Source organism: Telopea speciosissima, chromosome 3, assembly GCF_018873765.1.
Source record: "Telopea speciosissima isolate NSW1024214 ecotype Mountain lineage chromosome 3, Tspe_v1, whole genome shotgun sequence".
Taxonomy (NCBI): Eukaryota; Viridiplantae; Streptophyta; class Magnoliopsida; order Proteales; family Proteaceae; genus Telopea; species Telopea speciosissima.
In genome coordinates, this window is record NC_057918.1 from 68501739 (window position 1) to 68520275 (window position 18537).

Consider the following 18537-nt stretch of genomic DNA (forward strand, 5'->3'; position numbering starts at 1 on the left):
TGGAAGAGTCTCAGTCTCTTTTCCCAGACCCACAGACATAAGCCCCGTGGTCCCATTTTTTCCAACCGACCCCAAGCCTCGCCTACATAATGTACCCATTAAGGCGTTTGACAATGCCGGTGAACCGATCTATGAGTTCCAAAACCCCTCAGGACACAAATGGTTTGATGTCTGCGATTGTGCAGATTGTTGCAATGACTCAGAAGATGATGAACCAAGGCGATCACGATCTCGGAGAAAGAAAAAGAAGGCTCCAGATCCCCTTTGGCAACGATACAAAGCAGGTTGCCCCAATGTTGGTCCCCTTGGAGATGACCCAGGAAAGTACCAGTTCATTGTTGAGTATGGTACACTAAAGCCTTGTTCTTTGGGATGCTGCAATCCCCCAGAAAATCCTCCTTACCAAAACTCTCCTCCTTCACCACCACCACCACCTGAATCACCATCAGAGGCCTCCCTTCCATGCTATATGATGAACCAATCGTCCTCTTCTTCACGATCCAGTTCTTCCTCCTCAGTCAGCAAGAACTTTCCACTAGCTACTGATTATCTTGATCACGATTAGAGATTGCATAAGTGGAAGATAACACCTCCTAACACTGTTGATCAAAATGGAAACAGACCAGGCAATACTTCACTGGAAGCAGCACTCAATTGGCAGGCTGAGAATGCTATTGTCCAGAACCAATACTTGCAAAAGATTGTTTCATATCAGGAGCTCGCGACTTTGCAATTCCAAGAGCAGAGCTTGAACATCAGCTATCTCAAGCAAAGGATTGAAGCCCTCCATCATGAATTAATGCACATTGCTACTACTGTGAAGGATATGGCACATGCTTCTTTTCTTATCTCTGTCCGAGAAAAAGAAAAGAAACAGCTTGAAAACCAGCTTCAAACCTTGCAAGCCCCAATTCCAAAGCCTCCCCCAACACAGGCACCAGCCATGACCACCTATACCCCATTCTTTCCAGATTTTCCTGGAACTATCCAGATTCCAGTCTCTCCTACACCAGATGGACCCCACACATTTCCCACAGAAATGCTAAAGGAACTTCAGCAACAACAACGAAGTTTGGCCCAGTCTAAGGCTAAGGCTAAAGCAAGGCCACACAGCCACCAGTTTCGATCCCCTCAGCGACAGAGGCCCCCTCCATTTCAACCTTACCTTCCACCAGCTCCTACCACAACGATTTCTACAACCAGTACCTCATTACCCCCATGCAATCCCCTCCGTCCAGCAGAAAACCTGAATCCTCTCAATTCTTTCCTAAAAAATCTGATTATTCAACCCTCTTAGAGTCCTAAATCCTACCCTTTCCTTTCTCTCTCCTCTGAGACTGACTCAGACACGCCAGACCCAGCTCCTCTCTTTGCAACTCGGGAACAGAGTGACCATATCCAACACACTGAGCACCTCACTGATGAAGAAGACATAGCAGAAAATCTCCCTTCAACAGTTGATAATCCTCCACCGCAACAATTTTTTACCCGGGAACCCAGGCAATTCTTCACTTTGGATGATATTCCTTATTCCAAATGGCCTCAAAGATTCTCAAAATTCCATGCATGGCTTACAACTGAAGAAGCTCAAGAAGGGTCATCCTCACAGATTGCATTGACTAAATTCTTAGTCCGTACCCATGGTAACTTGAGAGAATGGTATATGAGTCTCGGTCCTTACAGACAAATGCAATGGGTACAAATGGAAATTTCAGCATTCATTGTTGCCCTCTACAATGAATTCCTAGGCCCAGTGGAAAATAGCAGAACCAAGGCCAGAGAAGAATATTTCCAAATGAAATGTTGCTCATTTCAACGGAACGATCTTGACAAGCACTATGTACGGATGTCCGAACGTTTCTATGTTCTTGGTGGAATTGATGATGTCAACATGAAGCAGGTTTTTCTCAACTCTTTTACAGAACCACTCGGAAAAGAAGCAGCAAAAAACTTAACAAGCCAAGGTATCTAGATCCAACAGGTTTCTCTTGGACGACTATACCAAGAAGTCCTAACCTCCCTGTCTAAGTTATGCAGCCAGCAAGAATTTTGGAGAAATTGGGAAAAGACCACCGGTTTTTCTTGGTAGTTGTAATAGTAACTAAGTTAATGGTTGTTATAATAGTTACCATTGGTTTGTTGTAATAGTTACCAATGGTAGTTACACATGTGGCTGTTGTAATAGTTACCATTGGTTAGTTGTAATAGTTATCAATAGTAATTACACATGTGGTTAGTTGTAATAGTTAAAGGTTTGTTGTAAGAGGAGGGTTGCTATTCTTCGAGATCCGGATATCTTAAAGGGTTTGTATTCTTGTCTTTCAAAGGATGCCTTACAATGGAGAGGAGGGTTGCTATTTATAGCTACCCTATAGACACTATTACAACAAACCCTTAACTATTACAACTAACCACATGTGTAACTATCATTGGTAACTATTACAACTAACCAATGGTAACTATTACAACAACCACATGTGTAACTACCAGTGGTAACTATTACAACAAACCAATGGTAACTATTACAACAACCATTAACTTAGTTACTATTACAACTACCACACCAAATTTTCAACTAATTACTATTACAGCTACCATACCATGGTTATTTTTTCAAACCAAACCAAACCAAGCTAAACTCAATCAGTGTCTGGACGAGTGTCACTGTCATAGGACCCATCCATATGATTTTGCGCCAAGAAATCCATATGGTTCTCCATAATGCGGTGGATATCCGGATCTTGAAGAATATCATTAGTCTCCCATGCATTGAGGGTAGTGGTGATGAGGCATTCCGGTGGGCGAATGGGGTCCACTTGGTTGTGAGAACACATATTGTGCATGAACTGAAGCCATTCATCTCTTCTTTGTGAGCGCTGATCAAACAGGTCATATGTTGAGGTGCCTAGCAGCTGGAAGGTTGGGGAGAAGGCCATGTAATGGTTGGAGGAGATATTAGGTTCAACAAAAGTGGAGTGCATATGATCTGGAGGTCTGTGAAAAAGGATGGTGACAAAGGTGTCATCATCAGGGAGAGTAGACAGAATATTAATCCAATGGGAGATAGGGGCAAACAAAGTGAGAAGCTTAGCAAAATAGGGGGATACTTGGAGACCGGGGTAATTCCTATGGCCAGGGGGAAGTAGGCTACTACTGTACCTTATTAAGTAGTGATGGAGGATAGAAATGGGGAGGCATAATGCTATATGGTGAACAACAAAAAGGTGTCAGAAAAAGACATAAAATTCTTTTTCAAAGAGAAAACAGATTGATGGTGAAGAGTGTGAGGTATGGGTAAGTAGGGTAGCATACCATCCATTTGTACTGTAGGCCATATTGGTATACTAAGAGAGGAAGGAGGTCCTGATAGGTTTGTCTACTACACTCAATCATGGTGCGACCAGAAATGTCGCTGTAGACTTCTGGGGGAAGTGTCGGTATAAATGAAGCCGGATCAGGTTCAACCTGGATCTTCATTATCAGGGGGATAAGATGAGGATGCTCCAGGAGTAAGAGGCATACAGAGGGGAAGGACAGGGATAAAGGACTGGATTGATTTTTTGGGACGGGATAGGAAGTCTGCTTGCACATTATCTTTCCTTTTGATATGTTTGACCTTGAATGACCATTTCGAAAACCAATCTGCCCATCTGAGAAGTTGTGGCTCCGGGAGAGTCTTCTGCTTGAACTAAAGTATTCTAGGGAATGAAGACATGTCCATTTCTACCTGAAAAATGTGGCCAATTAAGTGGAACTGGAACTTTTCAATACCTCTTCGGACTACCAGAATTTCTTTGAAAGTGGAGTGGTAGTGCTATTCGGAAGGTTTGAACTGGGCACTGCGATATCCACAAACATGTCTTTTTCCCTGCTTTTCTTCAAGGAGGATTGCCGCCCAATGTGTATCACTAGCATCTGTTTGGAGAACCCGAAGTCTTGTTGATGAGATCTGGAGAGGGGGAAGCTTTTGAGCAATATCTTTGAGATGCTTGATTGTTGCTATATGCTGGGATGACCATGGTGGAGGGTGCTTCTTGAGGAGGGCATTCAAAGGACCTATATACTGAGTTTGATTGGGGATGTACTCAGTCATGTAGTTTATGATCCCGAGGAATTGTTGGAGCTGTTGAACAGTAAGTGGGCCATCAGAGAATTGTAATAAAGATCTTCTAATATGAGGTTGAAGCTCATATTTTCCCTGGTCAATGGTGACGCCAAGGAAGTCTATCTTGGGAACCCCAACTTGCATCTTTGAGGGAGAGAGCATGATTCCATACTTCATGGCATTGATCTACATTAATGACATCTTACTGTTCTCCAAAACAGAAGAAGAACATCAATTACTCCATCAGTTCCATGAAGCTCTTGGCTCGTTGCTAGCCCCTCTATAGACGGATTTTGTCTTTCCAGCGTGAGTGGATTTGGGTTGACATGACTTTTGGAGGCTCCTCTGTTTGGGACCGTGTGAAGAAACTTGCTTTTGGAGCTGCTATTTCACCATATTTGGTTGGAGCGTAACCTTAGAAGATGGACTCTTGACTCCAGATCTTTCCAGCAGATTTGGGACTCCATCTCCTTTGACATAGAAGCAAATTGTCTGCGGCCCCTTTTAGATGTAGATTCTCCTAGAAATAAATACATTATAACCTCTTGGAACCTCTCCTACTCCTAATTTGGGTGTGATGTTGTTTTTCGGCTTTTGCCTTTGCTTGTATATTCTTTTCCTTTGGGGCCCCTGTTCTCTTTCCTGCCTTCCATTCGAAAGGAAATGACTCCTCCAGATTCCTTTACCCCATTAAATGGGATTCTGTTTGTCTCCCAAAAGAGGAAGGAGGGTTGGGTCTAAGAAGAATCAAAGACGTTAATTTAGCTGGCATCACCAACTTGATCTAGAAGCTTGTAAACAAGGAGAAAAGTATTTGGGTGGACTCGGTTTATTCAGGGCTGCTTCATTTTGACTCAATTTGGACGGTCTCGACCTCGTCTGATGCTTCTTGGGTGTGGCGCAAGATCCTGGATCTTCATTCTGCTGTTCTTGGAGCCATTTGCTCCCATATTGATGTTGGGGCCTCTACCAAATTTTGGATGAACCATTGGCATCCCATGGGAGTGCTCCTTCACCTTGTGCCCCTAGAGCTATCTTCAACTCTGGTCTCTCTAGGCAGGGCATGGTTGCTGACATCATCCATCTTGATGATTGGGCCCTCCCAATTTCGTCTCATCCGACATCTAATGTTTTATGGAATGCTTTGCCCTCTATCCATAGAAGACCCTTTGGGAGGGGAGATTGAGTAGTCTAGACCACTTCTTCCTCTGGTTCCTTCAGCTCCAAGGCGGCTTTCATGTTATCTAGAGGCCCTCCTTCTCTTTGGCGGAAGCTTCTTTGGTTAAGCATCACATCCCTCGACATTGTTTTACGGCCTAGCAGGTCTTCACCAATTGCCTCCCCACACAGTCCTTCCTTCTCCACCGTCAGATTGTTGTCTCCTCGTGCTGCCTCTGCTGGACTGCGGTTGAAGATATTGACCATCTTTTTTTTTGAGTGCCCCTTCTCCTCCTCTGTTTGGAAAGGCATCTTTGCTAAGTGCTGGTCCAGAAGGCGTTTATTCTTCTTTTTGCAAGGGAGTGGATCTGGGTGGATATGACCTTCTCTGGGTCTTCATTTTGTAATACTGTGGGGAAACTAGCCTTCTGCACTGCTATTAAGCACATTTGGATGGAGTGAAATATCAGGAAATGGACCTCTAACTCTTGATCTCTTTGCTAGATTTGGGATTCCATTTCTTTTGACATTAAAGCCAAGATTTCTTTGGTTCTCCTTACTTGTATTGACTCTCCAAGGAACAGGCATATTGTTGCCTTCTGGGGTCTCCCTCTCTCCTTCCTCTTCTTGAGGCCTTGTTGTGTATTTTCCTTCTCTTTCCCTCTTTAGGGGGCTTCTGTAGTCCTCTTTCTCTTTGGTAATGAATTTTTTTATTCACTGAAAAAACATTAATCTCGTATTCCTACCTCCTACAGATATTTTAGGCCCATTAAAGTGGCCTATTACAAAGAGAACTCATTTGACCGAATTCCCAAAATATATGTAACCTAATCCAAGGTTTATTTCCTTTAAAATAGGCCTATTTTCTCTGATTTATCTACATCAATTCCATGCTTAAAATAAATTCCAGCAACTAAATTGGTAAGCTGGACCTGTTTGTAGTCTAGTGTTGTGAAGTGTTGCCTCCTGCATGTGCCTTGCGCCTGGCACTAAAGTGGGCGTCTATTTTCTACCCAGTTGGTAACACTAAGGCACAAATCTGGGGTTCCTTTGGTGAGAGCTGCACATTTACGCTTTTATGCGAATGGGTCTCTGTTTGCAATCAAAGCATAAGCCTTGTTCATTTATTCTTCCCTTCTAGTAATATGGTCCTGCAATGGTTGAGTAACAATACTTGCTTTGTAATTTTTAACGTTGGTTAGGCTCTAGAACTTAGGTTTTGTATCTTGGACATTGGATATGTGCTGTAGAACTTTGGCATTAGTATCTTCCACATTGGTTGTGGTCATGGGATGCATCCAAAAATAAAATAAATCAAGCAGTGTAAGAAAGGGCACTATAATTCTTCTATTTGTTTCTAATTGAATTTTCCTTTCTTGTGTAGGCTTGTCATCTTTTGAACTTATTGTCGAAGGAACTTCTGGGAGATTTTGAGGCGTGTGCTGAGATGTTCATTCCGGTAACTTCTCTTCTTGCTGAATATTGTTGTTCTAATATGCTGTGATAATTATCTGATATTTTTGTTGAAATAACCTTCTTTAGGTTCTTTTCAAGCTTGTTGTCATAACTGTCCTGGTAATAGCTGAATCTGCAGACAATTGCATAAAAACGGTATGTCTTCATTAACTATTTCACACTCAGTTGTTTCAATTTTGTACCTTTTTAATTTATCTTGAGGGCTTTGCAGATGTTGCGGAACTGCAAAGTTGCTCGTGTACTTCCACGAATTGCTGATTGCGCAAAGAATGACCGTAGTGCGGTGCTTCGTGCCAGGTATGGCTTTGTGTATTGGCAAAGATTTGTGTAGCAAGTCAGTAAGTCATCACTGATCTGGTTCCTACTACTCTCTCCCTCCCCCTCCCCCACCTTACACACCCCCCACCCCCCAAAAAAAAAAATTTTGCTGTTTTCCTGTGTTGCAGGTGTTGTGAGTATGCACTGCTGATACTAGAATATTGGGCCGATGCACCAGAGATACAACGATCGGCTGATCTTTATGAAGATTTTATTAAGTGCTGTGTGGCAGATGCAATGAGTGAGGTATTACATGGTCATTTCTCTGGGAATCTGTATAAAAAATGAACAATAAAGGGGGGTTGTGGAAAGGAAAGAAAAATGTTACATCTAAAATTTACACCTTATCCATGACTCATTTTCTTATCAAACCATTCATCTTTGTAAATAATATTAGTCTTTTCTGGTCATTTGTTTGTCTGCCCTCTTTGTTAATGGGTCTCAATAAATAGGTTCTGGTTTTTTGGGTTTTTTTTTTTCTTACGATGAATAAAAAATTCATTACCAAAGGAAAGAAAAAGGGGGGGGGGGGAGAACAAACAAGCCGCAAATCAATTACAAGACCTTGCCTTTACAAAAATGCTAGGGCCTGAAAAAAGGGAAGGGGAGTAACCCCAAACAACCACAACAGACAAAATTAAGGAGGTGCCACACCGGGAAGAGGCCTTAGCAAGCAAAGGCCTAACCATAACTGGACAAACAGACCCATCTTCAAAGGATGTGCACGAACCAGGAATTGAAGAAGCCGCAAAAAATGCAGGATAGCCCACCTAATCACAACTAGTTGTCTTGGTAAAGGATATGACTAAGGATATCCATACTTAAAAGGCAAAAGCTTTTCATTACTGGGCAAGGAAAAGTCCAGTGGGACTGCTTCTTGGGATAATGAGGAGAACTTTTGTCGCACCGGCGGTAGACATGAATGGTGGGGTTGAGGTACAATAGAGGGCTGGAGGGGGTTAGGGGTTGAGCCACTGAAAGCATGGAGAGGGGATGGGGCAGGATCAGGAAGGGGTGAGGAGGGAAGTAGCACGCAGGTGGCCTTGGGCAAAGTGAGGAAACACGAGCAGAGGCTGGGCTGGGAGGGAGGACTGTCCAGACAGAAGAGCAGCCAAAGATGGGGCAGGTGAAGACGATGAGTTAGGGGAATTTTGGGTCCGGTGGGTCGGCAGGTGCTCCAACTCCGCAGACGATGGGAGGGGCAGGAGTGAGGTAATGTATGGGTAAGGTTGTGGACTTGATGCAGGAGAATCTTGGACCGGGCCGACCCAACTGGTGCACTACCTTGGACTGACCCAAACCCAGTTGCACGGAGATGAACCGGGTCCAATTTGAATTCTTGGATCTAGTAGGATTTTAGGAATTTATCTTATTTGGGGAAATAATGTGTTTTAGCTTATTTTACTCTCTCTTTATTTTTAGAAGTTAGTTACGTAGGATATTTGGTTTCCATTTGTTTTAGTTTCCCTCTTTGGATAAGTTTTAGTTGTGGAGGATGAGTTTTAACTTTTTTAGGAGTCTTTTATTTTTTCTTTATATATGATGTAATCCCCCATCGTTCAGATATGGAAGAATGAATTGAAAAGTGAGTTTTGTGCATGTGCAACCCCCCCCCCCCCTCTCCTTCTACCGCTTTTTCTTCTCTTCCTCCCCTTGCAATTCTGATTTCTTTCTAGCTTTTCTCTTCTCCTTCCTGGTCCCCCATTAGGGCTACTTCAGAAGGAGAGGGTTGGCAGGGGTTGAAAGACTGATGGGCTACACAGGGTGGGCCTGCTGGGCCAGGACAGGGATAATATGGGATGGCGAAGGAGAGGCATGGTTGGGCTCATGGCATCGGTTAGAAGGGAGCAATGGGCTGGACCTAGTAGAATGGGTTCTGGTTTTAGAAGGGATCAAATGGCTGGGCCAGAAAAAATACATGCTTTCAAAAGAGCACCTCTGGGATTCTTCTCTTTTTCGCTTCTTTAAGCCATTTCGTATTTGTTTATTTGTACTTGACAACTCGGTAAATGCATACCTGTTGCATTTTGTATCACTTAAACATGACTATTTCCTTGTGATTTGCCCTCTGAAAATATTCCACTTGTCATGAAAAAAGCTCTGATGTTATAAACTTACCCCATTTGTTTTCTTATAATTTAGATGATTTATTTTCTGGGTGTATTTTTAGAGATTGGTCATCAAATCTATTAAACAAAACTTTGAACTTTGCAGGTACGAGCAAATGCTAGAACTTGCTATAGAATGTTTGCCAAAACATGGCCGGAACGTTCCCGTCGCCTATTTTCATCCTTCGATCCTGTTATTCAAAGGGTATCTGCTTTCCTTGTTTTTTAAGAAAATTCATGTCTCCATTAGTGATACTAGTCCCTAATGTGATGAAGTCTTGACAGATCATTAATGATGAAGATGGGGTTATGCACAGAAGATATGCTTCCCCTTCCCTCCGTGAGAGAGGTGCGCCAATATCACGTACTGTATCACAAACGACTACACCTTCAAATCTACCTGCATATGGAACTTCTGCTATTGTCGCTATGGATAGAAGTGCAAGTCTCCCACCAGGGGCATCCATTTCTTCTGGTCTGCTTCCATCTCAAGCAAAGTCTGTTGCAAAAGGCGCTGAAAGAAGTCTTGAAAGTGTGCTGCATGCTAGCAAACAAAAGGTTACAGCTATTGAAAGCATGCTGAGAGGTTTAGATTTATCTGACAGATACAATTCTTCAACTGTACACTCAACTAGCTTGGATTTAGGTATTTGATGAATCGCTCCATTAAAGTTTCTTTTCCATCTGTGATATTATTTTTTGAGAATTAGTGTTTTAGCTGAGTTGGTGAAACATCATCTTCTAATGACTGATGAGTAGAATTGTCTGGATTCCTTTCGAGAGTCATTTGTGAATGGCTAATTTTTTCTCTTATTGGCCCTAGCGCAGGAGTTGACCCTCCATCAGCTCGTGATCCACCATTTCCTCCCGCTGTTCCTGCTTCGAATCATCACATGAATTCTATGTTGACAGACATGACCGCATCTCATATTACTAAAAGTAGTAATCGTAATGGTGGGTTTATTATGTCTGATCTCATCACTTCAGAGATTCAAGCATCTAAAGATAATGGTAAATTATCGTATAATCTGAAAACTGAGCCTTTGTCGGCCCTTTCAACTTCATACACAACCAAGCGAGCTTCTGAAAGACAACAAGGAGGTTCAATTGAAGAGAATGCTGATATCAGGGCAAGCAGACGGTTTTTTAACACACACTTTGACAGACAGTATGTAGACAGTTCTTACAAAGATGCAAATTTCAGGGACTCACAGAACAATTATATCCCCAACTTCCAGAGGCCGCTTTTGAGAAAGCATGTGGCTGGGCGTGTTTCTGCTAGTAGTAGAAAAAGTTTTGATGATAGCCAACTAGGAGTTGGTGAACTGTCGAGCTATATGGATGGTCCAATATCTCTCCATGATGCCCTGACTGAAGGTCTCAGTCCTAGTTCTGATTGGTGCGCTAGGGTTGCTGCTTTTAACTATCTCCGAACTTTGCTTCAGCAAGGGCCAAAAGGTGTCCAAGAAATTACTCTGAGTTTTGAGAAGGTCATGAAGTTGTTTTTCCAACACTTGGATGACCCTCACCATAAAGTTGCACAGGCAGCTCTGTCAACACTTGCTGAGATCATTCCAGCTTGTAAAAAGCCTTTTGAAAGTTACATGGAAAGAATCTTGCCACATGTATTTTCACGGTTAATTGATCCTAAGGAGTTAGTTCGGCAGCCTTGCTCAACAACTTTAGAAACTGTGAGCAAGACTTACGGTATAGATTCTCTCCTACCTGCTTTGCTCCGTTCATTGGATGAACAACGGTCACCAAAAGCAAAATTAGCTGTAATTGAGTTTGCCATCAACTCCTTCAACATGCATGCTACAAATTCTGAAGGTTCTGGTAATAATGGCATCCTAAAGTTGTGGCTTGCTAAGTTGACACCTTCAGTCCATGATAAAAATACGAAACTGAAGGAAGCAGCTATTACAGGAATTATATCAGTTTATTCTCATTTTGATTCTACTGCGGTCTTAAATTTTATTCTCAGTCTCTCGGTTGAAGAACAAAATTCACTGAGACGAGCACTAAAGCAGTACACCCCTCGAATAGAGGTGGACTTGATGAACTTCCTACAAAACAAGAAAGACCGTCAGCGATCTAAATCTTTCTACGACCCATCAGATGTTGTTGGGACTTCTTCAGAAGACGGATATGCTGGTGCATCAAAGAAAGGTCACTTCTCTGGAAGGTATTCAGCTGGATCAGTTGATGGTGATAGTGGCAGAAAATGGAATTCCATGCAAGAATCCACTCAGATCACAGGCTCCATTGGCCAAACACCTTCAGATGAAACTCAGGAGTATTCTTATCAAAATCTTGATGCTATTTCTAATACTGAGGCTCTTAGTTTCAAAGGCAAGGATCTGAAGTACAGTACTAGCACAACGGTTGAGAACATTGGATCATGGGTTAGCCGGACTGAAAATGTGGATCGTACTTTGGGTATGGAGAGTTCTTTGGCAACTCCTCGTCTTGACCTTAATGGACTGGTGAACTCTGATCGCTTTGGAACTGGTTTTGGGGTTGGTCAAGAAAGTTCCCCTGATGTGGATCTTAATCAAGAGAAGCGGAATGCAGTTAAAATTTACTCCAGTCCAGATTCTGGACCAAGCATTCCTCAAATTCTTCACCATGTGAGTACTGGAAAATCAGAAGTTTTGGGAACATATCTTCATTTGCTGGTCATCTGAAGAACTTTTTTCTCATTCAATCATATGATAAATGTTGAAGAAACATTCAAATTAAGCTTTATCCTAACAAAGGGAATCCTATGCCTGTAGATTTGCAACGGAAATGATGGGATTGTGAGCAAACGTGAGGCACTTCAGCAGTTGATTGAAGTTTCTGTGGCTAACAATCACTCTATATGGACCAAGGTGTGATACTTCTTCGATAGTGTGTTTCTTTTTTCCTTGTAGTATAAACAACAACAATCTATTGCTAGAAAACCATCTCGTATAAGTACAAGGATACAAATACGTAGAGGGTCAAACCCCCAAGCCCAAGCCAATGCTATTATGAATTCTAGGCAAAGCTCACAATTGAATGGAATCCTGAAAACAGATACTAGATCTCACAACCCCTTGTTTAGCTAGATCCTCCACAACATCATGTCAAGTCGAGATGCAACCTGCTGGATTGGCCTTATTAGCAATGTTCAAGGTTTCACTGAAATTTCACGAAATATTTTGGTTTAGCAAGATGTCAAAACGAAACTCATGCAATATGTAATAAGTGCAAGGTTTTGGTCGAAATTTTGTTGTTTTGAACGATATAAACCTTTAATATATTATGTTTAGTTTGAACGAAAAGGGTCAAAATTTGTACCCATTTCGTTTGTTTCACTGGTTTCAACTCTAAGGTTTTGGGAAACTAGTTATTTTTTTAGGGGCCAAATCACTCCCATACAAGCGTGAAAAAGTTGTTGGGCAGTAGTGGAACAGATTGAAAGTGACGATTTGTTGCATTTGTGGAAGTTCTGTGCACGATTCAAAGTTGTGCGGAATAGGCCATATTAGACTGGGTAGTACATATACTACCAACCTAAGGTCTGAAGTCAAACTACCATTTTGGGTGTATTAGTTTACAATCTATTATAGGGGGCCTAAAACTGGGTTTCCTAGAAGTTTCGGGATCTAATTTGGCCATTTGGGCCTCTAAATCATCCATTGAAATCTGGAACCAAAATTTCGCAAAATTTGTCAGTTTCAAGCCTGGTTGAAACTAGGCTCGAAACCTGGAACATTGCTTATTAGATAGCTACAGCACCAAGGGACATCCTTTGAGCGTGTCATCCATCTAATCACATTTGCTGAATTCCCTTCCACTATTGCATATAGCCCCCCCCCCCCTTGACAAGAAATCGATTTCAGTTTTTAGCTCTATCAACTCTGCTTTAGTAGAATCACCCTCTCTAATAGTCCCAGAGAACATCCCTGCCACACTGCGATCCCACAACCTTATTATTCCCCCAATACTTGGGGGGTCAGGATTACCAAGGGAACAGCCATTCCTGTTGAGCTTAGGCACCTCTTCAGGTGTCGGTTGCTGTTGCCTTCATGAAAATATTAAGAAAACAATGTTTGAATGACCAGTTGACAGGAAATCCTTGAACAAGTCATTGGCTTGAGCCCAATGAACAACCCTACATTTAATTCTTTCAATTGCTTCCATGACCTCCCCTTGTTTATTTTGGAATAATATGCTGTTCCTCTCTTCCCAAATACACCAAAAAATGCTATCAGCACTGCCTTCCACAAGACCTTCCCCTTTCTTCCGAAAGGAGAGTAGTGCCACAATCATTTGAGTTTCTTGACATCTTCAGGAAAAACCAACAAGAGATGAAACAATTTCAAGAAATGAAACCAACTAGACCGGGCAAGGGGGCTGATGCAGTAGCACTCGACTGGTTGGACCAGTGTGACTGGGCTTGGAAACCTAAAGTCAGAGACTCAGTTGGAACCAGCGCAACCTGAGTTTTTGGTCTAATGAGGGCTGGTAGTTGTTTATGTAGTCTTTATGTCTTTTAGTAGTTTAGTTAGTATTTATGTCTTTTATTTTCTTATGTTTGCTTTGGGTATGTTACGTAAGAGAGAAAGATGAATTTGATTGCAATTTAGTTTCAGTTTTAAAGTCTGATTAGGATTCTTTATTTTTTTTCCCTGTATATAATTGCATGTACCCAATGAAAGGAACAGATTTGAAATACAAAGTTGATTGGGTTGTTCTACGTGAGTGTGTGGTTATGTGATTCTCTCTCCCTTGAAACTTTGAGATCCGATCTCAGATTTCTCCCCGTTCTCTAACAGGCCCTCCACCAATTTGGTATCAGAGCCGAAACACATCCAGCTCCCTCCCTATCAATCTCTCTGCTTCCGTCTCCTTATTCTTCATTCTTACGTATTCTCTTTTTTTTTTCCTATTACTGTTCTGCCATCCCAACAACAGCAATTGAAAAAAGAAAAAGAAAAATCAGACTGTTGAAATGTGGAAGTTGAACCAAGTGTACCTGCCTTTCGAAGCTCTGTCGATATACCCTAGGTTTCCCATCCCTTTCTCCCTCTTCCTTCCCTTAAGGTGTGTTATCTATTGTCAATGCAGTTTGTTTGATTATCTGTAATATCATGTGGCAGAAGTGTCCAATCTTGAGGGGAAAATACCTGAAATATGTATTCGGAGCCCTTTAGTTTAGATAAAAAAAAATATTATGTTTTCTTTGCCCATACTATATCTGAGGCACTCTTTCCCTCCTTATAGGCAACAGAACTATTTTAATTTTGCTTTAGTTCTTTGCAACTGGCATGTTTTTTTTTTTTTGGTAAAATTTGCAACTGGCTTTTAATTGGTTTATCTGCAGTACTTCAACCAGATTCTTACTGTGGTGCTTGAGGTATTGGATGATTCAGATTCTTCAACCAGGGAACTTGCTCTTACGTTGATAGTTGAAATGCTTAATAATCAGGTATGCAAAATATATTCTATTGGTCCATTGTTGGATTCTCAGAACTATTATTGCACATCTTCTGGCCTTCATTAGCTTGTTGGGTATTACTTTGATGAAATCTTAAATGGTTATCTTTTACTTGCAGAAAGATGGCATGGAGGATTCTGTTGAAATTGTAATTGAGAAACTGCTTAATGTTACAAAGGATACGGTTGCCAAGGTATCCTGCCTTCCAATAACTGTCTCGATATTTAATATTTATATGGTTTTTCCAGATCTCAACTCCATCATTTTTGCATCCAGGTTTCGAATGAAGCAGAGCATTGTTTAACTATTGTATTATCACAGTATGATCCATTCAGATGTCTTACTGTGAGTTATTTCAGACTGTCCTGTTCATCATGTTTAGTGGAATTGTTGGAAGTTCCAGGTTGGGACCTTAGAGAACAAAATTTCTTCCTTTTTGGACATTGTAGGTGATTGTACCTCTATTGGTTACCGAAGACGAGAAAACTCTTGTAACTTGCATCAACTGTTTGACCAAGGTATTCTCCATTACAGATATCTCATTTATTTCTTGGGGAGATTGTTGTGCGTCACCACTTATTGTTATTGATTTGGATAATCTGTGTTGTGAATATGCTGCTAACTTTGTATTTGCTTGCTCATTTCTTTTTGTTATTTATTGAAACTAATAGATTTGTATTATGTCTACCTTTATGACTGAGGTTGATGTTTATTTTGCTCTCTTTTGATTAGCTGGTAGTCCCATGCCTTCTTCCATATATTTTCTTTTTGCATTTCATCATTATTATTGTTTTCCTTTTTATGTTCTTTTTTTTTTTTTTAGGTGGGGGGTGGGGGTGGGTGGGTATATTTCCATCCAGTTCTGTTTTCTTGTGAGAGGAATGGTTTCTGGATGACCCACTAAGCAATGCATTCCTATTAATGTTTGAAATTTCAACTGATCGACTGATTTTGACCCCTGGAGAAACAGCATAGTTATCAAGGCGGCAAGGCGACCATGGCGTTGGAGAGGGTCTAAAATCCAGGTAACACCAACAAGGCGGCAAGGCGATGCCTTGATAACTATGGGAAACAGTAATATGTCCTCAATTTTAAACATGGTTGGACTTTGGAGAATCAGGTTTTGGCCTGGGCAAGTCAGCTGAGTCATGCCAAAATTTAAGGAAACCTGGTGAAAAATCATGGAAACTTGGGTAGGCTAAAAAAATGAGAGGACTCGGTCCAAGTCAGGCTGGGTTTTATTGGAGCCGTTGACATGGGGTGAGTCAGTTAAGATTCACTGAGTCATAGAAAGTTGCTTTTTCTCTGCCACTCAATCAAAACTCTCTTGCTCCTAAGTCTCTGAAACTTTGGATTCCACTTTCTCCGCTGATTTCCATTGTTTACTCATCAAAGTTGAAACAAGGACAAAAGAAAATCCTTGTTCCCTCTTAATATCAGAAATCTGATCCAGCAAATTGAATTATAGGAATGAATATGCATTCAATAGAAACATTTGATCCCACTATCTTTCTTGAGGATTGAAAGAATAGAGGAATGATCTTATTCTGACTAAGATGGTCATATCACACTCGCAGCAATCAAAGCCATCCACGACGATTATATGAGTTTTTTTTTTTTTAAAACAAGAAACAGGGGATAGAGAGTCACGTGTAAGAGAGAAGGAAAAAACAGGTTTTTTTCTGTAATGAAAAGCCTGACATGTTTATCATATCATGTAACTTCCTTGATTCATCCGAGACACATTTTCTTGGAAGGGCAAGTCAAATCAACTTTCCTGATTTTCCAACATTGATTTCAACACGTTTTAATTAAAATTTCAGCAAATTTTCAAAAATTTTCAGATTTCGGTTGCCAGGGAAAGAGAATGTCGCTTGACAAATTTCGGTCAAAATCTCAAATGTTAAAAATCCTGTATTCCCCTTATATCTGCCACAAGGCAGGTTGCATAGGGGCCAAATTTTGTGGATAGGTGGGGTGGCCCCAACCCCTATTCATGTGTCAAGGTTTGGCCAAAATGGATTTCACCATGTGGCACAACAGAACTTTGAAAAACACAGTAAGAAAATTGTTAACAAAACAGATTTTTGAGAATGGCTTAAGTGATTAATGTGATCACTCAGTCCATTTATAGTTTTCAATAAGAGGGCAGAATTATAAATATGTCTCTGTATAGCTGACTATGCTAGCTACAGGAAATAAAACAGAGAAAAACCCAAAAACACCGTTATCGGCTTACATAACTCAAGACTCCCCGCCAAGTTGGGGCATAGATATCACACATGCCCAACTTGAGTATACTAGGATGAAATAACTTTCCACTTAGCCCTTTAGTGAAGACATCAGCAAGTTGACCATCAAACTTCACAAAAGATATGCAAATCTACCCACTTTCTAACTTCTCCTTGATGAAATGTCTATCAATCTCCACATGCTTGGTACTATCATGTTGCACTGGATTGTGGGCAATGCTGATTGTTGCTTTGTTGTCACAGTACAACATCATTGGACGATGAACAAAACCACTAACATCTTGGAGTAAACTCTGAAGCCACAATAACTCACACATGCTCTGGGCCATAGCACGCAATTCGGCTTCAGCAGTAGACTTTGCCACAACATTTTGTTTTTTTACTTCGTCACGTGACAAGATTGCCTCCTACAAAAGTACAATAACTTGAATTGGATTTTCTGTCAAGATTACCACCCCAGTCAGCATCTGTGTAAAGCCTCAATGCGAAGATGATCATGCGGAGACAGTAGAATAGTAATGTAAGAGTTGTATTGGGTGCCATGTGGTTGAATGCTCATTATTAGATCCGGATATTTGGTGCAAGTTTGGACACACAATCTTGCCTTGGAAGATGAAGTTAATGGAGTAAGAGTTGCAGAGTTGCTTCTACTAAATAGGAGATATGAAAGAGCCATCATCTCTTATTGAGGAGAACAACGAACTCGGTCATAACTATAGAAGCATAACGTTAATGAGTCTCACTATGAAACTTTGGGAGAAGGTTATTGAAGCCCGTTTGAGAAAAGAGACTCATATCTCGGTGAACCAATTTGGCTTTATGTCAGGTAGATCAATGATATAAGCTATCAACTTTTTGAGGAGGCTTATGGAACGATATATAGATTGCAAGAAGGATCTCCATATGGTCTTTATCGACTTGGAAAAAGCCATTGACCGAGTCTCTAGAGATTAAATGCGATATGTTCTAGTGAAGAGAGGGGTGTTGAGTAAATATGTGGATGTAATTAAAGACATGTATGCGAGCATAAATGCATAATGACTATGGTGAGATATGTGGGAGGTCAGGGCAAGGAATTTTCAATTACGATTGGGTTACATCAGGGATCAGCTTTAAGCCCTCATCTTTTTGCGCTTATCATGGACAACCTAACCAAGAGCATTCAAGACAAGGTCCCATGGTGCATGCTCTTTACAGATGATATGTGGATGAGACAAAAGCAGGGATTAACACTAAGTTAGAGCTATGGAGATCAACCTTGGAATCAAGAGGCTTTAAGATTAGTAAAACAAAGACGGAGTATATGATGTGTAATTTTAGTCACATTATGATAGATATTGATATGGTGCGAATTTAGGAAAGAGAGATTCCGCAAAGTGACCATTTTAGATATTTGGGGTCAATCATAAGTAAAGAAGGTGACATAGAGGATGATGTTTCACAGAGAATTAAGTTGGCTGGATGAAGTGGAAAGGTGCGTCCGGAGTGCTGTGTGACCGACGTATTCCTTTAAATCTTAGAGGAAAGTTCTATAGGACTGTTGTACGACCGGCTATGATGTATGGGGCAGAATGTTGGGCAGTTAAGAAGTGACATGTTGATAAGCTATGTGCAGCAGAGATAAGGGTGTTATGATGGGTGTGTGGAAAGCAA

At 41.1% G+C, this 18537-nt stretch overlaps 1 protein-coding gene across 1 annotated transcript in view; it reads left to right on the plus strand.

The window, feature by feature from the left end:
• The window catches only part of LOC122654648 (CLIP-associated protein), a 56517-nt gene that overhangs the window by 27467 nt on the left and 10513 nt on the right, over nucleotides 1–18537 (plus strand). The window contains exons 8-19 of the mRNA XM_043848844.1: nucleotides 6648–6722; nucleotides 6806–6874; nucleotides 6951–7036; nucleotides 7186–7303; nucleotides 9272–9370; nucleotides 9451–9811; nucleotides 9994–11795; nucleotides 11943–12038; nucleotides 14519–14623; nucleotides 14751–14825; nucleotides 14909–14977; nucleotides 15082–15150. Coding sequence (XP_043704779.1) covers nucleotides 6648–6722; nucleotides 6806–6874; nucleotides 6951–7036; nucleotides 7186–7303; nucleotides 9272–9370; nucleotides 9451–9811; nucleotides 9994–11795; nucleotides 11943–12038; nucleotides 14519–14623; nucleotides 14751–14825; nucleotides 14909–14977; nucleotides 15082–15150 — 3024 coding nt within the window. The remainder of the gene's footprint in view (nucleotides 1–6647; nucleotides 6723–6805; nucleotides 6875–6950; nucleotides 7037–7185; nucleotides 7304–9271; nucleotides 9371–9450; nucleotides 9812–9993; nucleotides 11796–11942; nucleotides 12039–14518; nucleotides 14624–14750; nucleotides 14826–14908; nucleotides 14978–15081; nucleotides 15151–18537) is intronic.